General features: G+C 33.8%; 1 protein-coding gene across 1 annotated transcript; it reads right to left on the bottom strand.

Annotated features, from left to right (window-relative positions):
* Positions 1–6,792: 6,792 nt before the first annotated feature.
* Positions 6,793–7,293, bottom strand: LOC107898241 (uncharacterized). Its single transcript, XM_016823769.1, has one exon. It carries the CDS (start codon positions 7,291–7,293, stop codon positions 6,793–6,795), a length of 501 nt encoding a protein of 166 aa, XP_016679258.1.
* Between the last annotated feature and the right edge of the window lie 1,053 nt (positions 7,294–8,346).

Here is an 8,346-nt window from a genome sequence, read left to right as displayed (position 1 = left end):
TTTCAGGACCACAAATCTGAGTCAGAAAAATATTTTAATATTATTTTGTGTGCTTATTATGTGTGAATTTGATTGTGTGAAATTTTTGTGTTTTAATTTTTTTCGTTTGAGTGACCGATTAAAGAAAAAGGGCTTAATCACGTAAAATGAAAAAGTGGCTAGTTAATGTGTAAAGTGTTAAATTGCTAATGTCTTTTTAATGTGGAGTCCTTAATAGGTAATTAGCCCACTATTAAGTAAGTGGGTGATAATGGTCAAGAATGACATTGTATTATAAAGTATATAAATTTAGAAACAAAGGTTAAATTAGTAAAATAATAAATGGTTAATATATGTTAAAGTAAAAAAAATGAAAACCATGGCTTTCATCTTTCTTCATAGCCGTATGTAAACAAAATAAAAAAATAAAAAAAACAAGCTTGATTCAATGTGAGTTTTAGTTCGGTTTTTGATTATTTTTACGTTTTTAAGATCGTTGCTTTGAATACTTCAAAACCCATGTTTTAATTTTTTGAATTGTTGATGGTTTTGAAATGTGCCATTTATGAATGGTGTATGACTTGTATGAAGACAAGGAACATTCAAACTGAGCATGGTGTGTGCAAATTTTTAGTATTTTGTGTTTTATGCACTAGGGACTAAATTGCAAAAACTGTACAATGTCAAGGGCAAAATGGTAATTTTCCCATTTATGTGTTTTTGGACTAAATTGAATGGAATTATATTGAAATTAGTTTATTTTGAATACATTTAGATCAAGAACCAAAGAAATTAGAATTGGATCGAGGAAAAATCAAAGTTGTCGATTAATCGTCTTGTTTCGATTTTCATCATCCGAGGTAAGTCTTTAAGCAAATAAATATCGTTAAATTAAAATTTATATGAATTTTATATGCTGAATTTATTTGTAGAAATTTTCATATGTTAGCCGAATGTGAAATGGTTGTGAAATTTGAGCAAAAGTTCGATCTATTTGAGATATTATGTTTAAAATGTTTAGTTTACATCTTAAAGATTTATTAGTACTTCCTATATAGATATGAATTATGTGTAGGATTGATTTTGTATCAGTGATAATCGGACTTTATGCCTATCACGCTTTGTGCTGGTGAATTATATCAGGCTTTATGCCTAGCAGGCTTTATGTCGGTGAATTATATCAGTCTTTACGCCTAGCAAGCTTACTGCCAGTGTACCATAACAGGCTTTACGCCTAGCAGGCTTCATGCCAATGTATCATATTAAGATTTTTGCTTAGTAGGCTTTACGCCGAAGTGATATCAAGTGGGATTAATGAACTAAAGTGATCAAGTACGTGATGTTTACTTAGCTATTCAAAAAAGTTGGTAAGCAAATTGGTTAGTTATCACAAAAATGATATATAAAGCTAACATAAGTATATGTGTATATGAAAGCTGGGTTCGGCCTTATGTTAATTGGATGCAATAATTGGAAGCTTGAGTAGACAACAATGATTTGAGATATATGAATGTGTTAGTGATGTATAAGCATGTGTATATTTGATCTTAATATATTGCCTATTTAATGATAAATTATATAAGTATTTGCTTAAGACTTTCTAAGCTAAGTTAGCTTACTTTGTGTATCTATTTGTCATTGTTTTATAGATTTTCGAGGTCATTACGTGCTCGGGGTTCATCAATGAAGTCATTCACACTACCGACTACTTTCGGTATTTTAAAAAAATTTCAATTTGAACTTATGACATGTATATGCTAGTATATATATACATATACATTTGGGTTTGATTTTGATTATGTATATAAAGAAAAAGCCATGTGAAAATGGCTTATTTCCTTTTGTTTTATTTTGGTATTTATACATATAAAAGATGATAAAAAATGATGGTTTACTTACTTATATTCAGGTATGGCTTAGTTTATATTATATATGTATATTTGGTATGTATTATGTTCGAATGTTATGATGCAAACCAAATGTCGAGTGTATATGAAATGTGGATCATTAAGTTGAATATGTATGGCTAGTAATAGTAGTATGCCATATATGTATGTGCTTCGTTTGATTATGGTATGCCATGTATTCGGTTATAGCTTGTAAATGAAAGCTTAAGTTTGGTCTTACATCATTTGAGAAATTGACTTAAAATGTTGTTGATAATTTTGTATAATTGTCTATGAAAATGAAGCCTTGATTTTTTGCTTACTAAAATTGATTTTTAATAAATTAACCTAGCTTACTTTATAGGAAATCTATTTGTTAAGTTATTGATTTACGATTGTTATGTTTTTCCATAGAACAACAAATTATGCCATGTTTTGTTTTTTCTTAGAAATTGAAGTTTAGATATACGTTTAATTCAAAATTGTAAGTACCTATGAAATTCAATCTTAATAGTTGCATTTTAAGGATGATTAGGTTTGTGGCTCAAATGATATAAGGGTATTGCGGCTAAAGATTTTAGCATAATATGTTATATACATAAGTGTTTGATACTGTTCAGTTTTAATGTTTTGTTTAATGTGACTATGTCATATAATTGTAAAATTATATTTTAATGATGGGTAAATATTAAAATGGTTTGGTTGATTAATAAGTACAATGTAATAGGAATATATATATGTTCGGTCTTAGGTATAGATATAAAATTAGGTTTTAAGGTGCTAATATATTTGGACATAAATTGTATTAAAATAATGAGACATATATGGATTGGTTGTGTTTCATATTTGAATATGCTAGTTGATATAATTTAGGTTCTGTTATAATATTATATAAGTATATTATGGATTGAATAATTTTTAAACAATGATGTAATATGCTTAAGTTAGCTAAGTTGTGATTATGGAACGTGAAGGTTTTAAATTGACTCGAGTGAAGTGGTTGTTTTTTTTACACAAATTTGGTAATAAGAAAAAATGTAGTTTGACATGAAATAAATATATATTTGTATATGTCTAGATATTCGTGTTCGGTTATGGTAGTAAGATTGAAGCATTGAATAATTTGAATGGTTTAGTATATGTTAGTAGAATTGACTATTAAACATGGATCATGTTCTTTTGTTTATATGTATAAGTTCGAATTCGTAATTTTTTGAATAGTATTGATTCACTAATTTATGATTAGTCTTTTTATTGAACTGTGAATATTTTTAACTCTGATGATAAAATAAAAGTATAATTATGCCTTGTGAGTAAATGATCGGGATAAATCACGCTTTGTTTGGTAATGCCCTGTAACCCTAATCCGGTGACGAATAGGGGTTAGGGGTGTTACACAGATCAGATATTAGGGTCGGGCTTAAAACAACATCATTTTTGGCATTTGAAACCAAGCTCAAAACAACGTCGTTTTGAGGGGGCTATCTAAGTTAAAAAAGGTTAAAAAAATTCATTTTTTTGAGTTTAAAAAAAACCTATTCCCCCCACTTTTTCTCTCAAATCCTCTCTCCCCATCCGGCCACAGGGTCGTCGCATGTCCGTCCCTGCCACCGGTCCTCGGCGTTGGCGACCATTGCCTCTGGTGGCTGAAAATTCCCAAAAAAAATCCCTTTTCCCCTTTTTCACGTGGAATATAGATTCGGGGTTAAATTCCCCAAAAACTTAGCCAAAGTTTGGCTATAGACTAAGAAACCCTTTAATTTCTCCCTTGTCCAATGAGGCCTTCGACGGAACTCTAGGGGTTCCAAGGCTTCTCAAGTCGAAGAAAATGGGGGTTCCAAGAGGCAGAAGACGAAATGTCTGGTAAAAGAAAATCTAAACTTTTTATTTTATTTTATGTTTTTTTTCGAAATAAAAAATAGCAAGATAAATGAAATACCTTTTTTTCAAAAAAAAAAACTCTATTGTTTTTCTTTTTTCTTTTATTTGATTTCTCCAATTTGTAAAATACGTAGGGTTTTTGTTTGACTTTTATAGCTGAATTAAAATACGGATATATTGTTTTTTTTATTTTTCTTTCTTTTTTGCTTGTTCGCTATTCCTCTACTTCTACTTTCTGTCCTTTGCTTTTTTTTCTTCTTTCCCTTTTTTGCGGGTGGTGGTCGCAAAGGGAAAAGTCAACGGCGGTGGTGGCGGAGGAGGTGTCAGATGGCATGTCTGCTGATGTGGCAAGGATGCGGCATGGATGGAGATAGGGTGAACTAGGGTTTTCGAAAAATTTTTAAGTTTTAGGCTTTTGGGATTTTTTTGTATTTGGGCCAATTTGTTTTTGTAAATGGACTTAATAATGGACTCTTTATTATTACTTTTGTTTTACTTGTTTTTTTGGTTTGTTTTGTTTGTGAGGAACGAATTTGGCCTGTTACAACTGCCTCTTTTTGCTCATTATCATGTAACGGGAAGGGAGGAAAGACCTTAAAAGAGGACCAATTCTGTTCGGTCCTACTAAATCTCGACTTTTCTTGTGCTTCTCTTTTTCAATCCATTGGTTGCTCTACTTCACTGTACCTGATCTGCTACAACTTTAGGAAGACAGGATTTAGTGTTATAGTTTCATCTTGCTCTATTGCAACTTTAAGGAGATAAGATTTGCTGTTGTAGTTTCAATCCATTCCACTGTAATTTCAGGGATATAGGATTTGTAGTTTCATCTTGCTCCACTGCATCTTCAGGGAGATAAGATTCACCATGGTAGCTTTAATTTGACCCACTACAACTTTAGGGGTATAGGATTTGTAGCTTCATCTCGCTCCACTACAACTCCAGGGAGATAAGAGTCACTATGGTTGCTTCAATCTGACCGATTGCAACTTCACGGTATAGGATTTGTAGCTTCATCTTGCACCATTGCAACTTCAGGGAGATAAGATTCGCTATTTTAGCTTCAATTCGACCCACTACAACTTCAGAGGTATAGGATTTGAGGTTTCACTGATCTGTTACACCGCTATCTGGGAACAAGACCTGTAGAATCCATTTCATAGGCCTATATTTTATGACAAGCGATTAGGATGTTATAATCAAAATGAATCAAATGCTCCTAACTAGATGTATATGAATGATATTTGTATGAATGCAAAATTTCATTTTCAAGAATGGTCCTCTTTTTAGTGCTTGGGCTGACATTGCTCATTGTTCATTAAGGTTCCATTACTAATGTGTTACCATGCCCTCTTGTTCAGGTCCGGTATCTTTGATAGGAAACCTAAAAAGGTAATCACAATCTGGACTATTCGTTCCAAGATCTTTTCAACCTTCAAATTTGGTTAGTTTAATTAGTGGTCCTGTTTCAGGTCCCTGAATTATTTAGAAATCTTTCAAAGCAATATGCAGAAATCCTTTTACATTAATATTGTTAGTCCATTAATCGTTATTTCAATGCAAAAAATGCTTGAAAAGGTCGTAAAAACGAACAAGACTGAAATTTAGTGAGGGCAAAGCTCTAAATGAAAATATCAAACTCACAAATGTTGCTAGAACACAAAGTGAGTAAGATGAAATTAGTTGCCCCAGATACCGCAATATGAGCTTCTCCGAGCAAACTTGTTGAAGATCATTTTGAGCCGGATATGTGTTTAGGAGATTTAGAGTACATTGTTGATGCCTCAAGATGTAAAGTTTTTCTTCATTGTTATCTTTGAGGGGATATGACTATTACACACCCATTCTTCGATCAAAATTTGAGTTGCCTTTTTCAGGTTTTCAATTTGACTCTTTTGGTCTCAAGATGTCATTTGTAGGTTTTCGCCTTGGCCTCTCTTTTTTTTAGGTGAAGTATGTTTTGACTAAATCTGAATTCATAGGATTGGGTAGATATTTTCCATCCATCTCGGTTAGAATCAGCACTCCTCTAGAAAAGGATTGCTTTACCACATAAGGTCCTTCCTAATGGCATCTATTTTCCTTTAAAGTCCTTTTGTGTGGAAGGATCTTTTTCAACACCAGGTCTCCCTTATGGGACTCTCTAGGACAGACCTTTTTGTCATAAGCTCACATCATTCGTTTTTGGTACATCTAACCATGACGGATAGCTTTTAACCTCTTCTTTTAAATCAAGTTCAACTGATCATATTGAGATCGGATCCATTCTGATTCATCTAACTTCAACTCTGATAAAACTTAGAGAGTAAGAATTTTGACTTCAATGGGCAAGAAAGCCTCCATTCCATAAACCAATGAAAAAAGTGTTGCCCCGGTGGAGGTTCTAATAGACGTTCGATAAGCATAGAAGACAAATGGTAATTTCTCATGCCAATCTTTGTGAGTCTTTGTCATTTTAGCCACAATCTTTTTAATATTCTTATTAGTTTCCTCCACTGCACCATTCATTTTTAGGCAATATGGTGACGAGTTGTGATGTTTGATCTTGAATTGACTACAAACCTCCGCTATCATGCTGTTGTTCAAATTCAATGCATTGTCAGTATCATCCTTTCTGGCATTCCATACCGACATATGATCTCTTTCTTCAAGAATTTGCTAACTGCCGATTTTGTGACATTGGCATAAGAAGCAGCTTCTACCCATTTTGTGAAGTAATCAATGACAATAAAAAAGAATCAATGCCCATTAAAAGCCTTTGACGAGATCGGCCCAATGATGTCCATGCCCCACACAGAGTATAGTCTTGGAGAAGTCATCATATGGAGAGGTGAATGAGGCACATGAATTTTGTCCCCAAAAATTCGGCATTTGTAACACCTCTTGGCAGAATTAACACAATCCCCTTCTATGTGGATCAATAATATTTGAATCTCATAATTTGTCTGGCCATTGTGAAACCATTAGCATGTGTTTTGCAAACGTCCTCATGGATTTTTTCCAGGATTTTCTTGGCCTCAACAGTATCTACACATCTTAGTAACACCTAATTCTTTCTTCTTTTGTATAGGATCTCCCCATCTAGGACATACTCATTGGCTAGCCTTCTTAGTGTCCTTTTATCATTCTCAATTGTCTGTTTAGGGTATTCATGGTTCCTTACATATTGCAATATGTCATGGTACCAAGGGTGATCATCATTTTCTTCTTCCTTGATGTTGTAACAATGGGCAAGGGCCTCATAAGTGCTCAGCGGGATAGGTTTTACACCCTCTTGTTTGTTCACTTTGACTATGGAGGGTAAGGTAGCGAAGGCATCAGCCATTTGATTTTCATCTTGTGAGAGGTAATAGAAGGTGATTTCATCAAATTCCTTAATTAATTCAAGAACCAACTTTCGATAGTCAATAAACTTGGGATCTCTCGTTTCCCAGTCACCTTTGAGTTGACAGATTACTAGTGCAGAATCCCCATATACCTCCAATAACTTGATCTTGCATTGTATAGCTGCACAGATAGCCATGATGCACGCTTTGTATTCCGCCATGTTATTTGTGCAATCAAAATCAAGTTTGCTAGTGAAAAGATAATAATCTCCGTTTGGGGATATACCAGGATTGGCCCAATTCTATTACCCATAGAATTTGAGGCGCCATCAAAATTTAGTTTCCATGGATATTCTTTTGGATTACCTTTTTTAGTGGTTGCAACACACATCAGATCCTTATTTGAAAAATCAAAATTTAAAGGCTTGTAATCCTCTAAAGCTCTGCTAGCTAGGAAATCTGCTATTGTACTCCCTTTTACAACCTTCTGGTTTACACAGATTATATCAAATTCGGAGAGTAAAATTTTCCATCGAGCCAATCTTCCATTCAACTTGGTCGATTCCATTATGTACTTTAGATGGTCTATTTTCGAGATGAGTCAAGTCGTATGGTACAACATGTACTGTCTCATCCTTCGGGTAGTCTAGATTAAGGTACACCACATCTTCTCGATTGGGGAATATCTTGTCTCGCATTCAGTTAACTTCTTGTTGAGGTAATATATTTCTCTTTCTTTCCTCCCTGACTCATCATTTTGGCCTAGTACACATCCTATAGAATTTCCAAATACCTCCAAGTACAGTATCAGTGGTTTATCTAGGCTAGGTGGCATCAAAACTAGGGCATTGGACAAGTAATGATTAACATTTTTGAAGGTGTTCTGGCATTCCTCATCCCATGCACCTGGATTATGTTTCTTAAGAAGATAGAATATGGAGTCACATTTCTCGGTTACTTGTGAAATGAACCGGGCAATGCAATTTAATCTCTCTAAGAAACCCCAAACTTCGTTTTGGGTACGCGACGGTGGTAACTCCTATATGGCCTTGATTTTATCTAGGTCAATCTCCATCCCTTTCTCGTTGACTCTAAATTCCAGCAATTTACCTTACATAGCCCCGAAAGTGCATTTCGTCAAATTCAACTTTAGTTGGAATTTTCTCAACCTCAAAAATGATTTCCTCAAGACTTTCACATGTTTTTTTTTGTTCAGGATTTTACGATCATATCATCGACATAAACCTTAATTTATTTGTGTATCATATCACGAA

This window comes from Gossypium hirsutum, chromosome D04 (assembly GCF_007990345.1).
Source record: "Gossypium hirsutum isolate 1008001.06 chromosome D04, Gossypium_hirsutum_v2.1, whole genome shotgun sequence".
In the NCBI taxonomy this organism is placed as follows: domain Eukaryota; kingdom Viridiplantae; phylum Streptophyta; class Magnoliopsida; order Malvales; family Malvaceae; genus Gossypium; species Gossypium hirsutum.
This window is presented reverse-complemented; position numbering and strand designations above follow the sequence as displayed.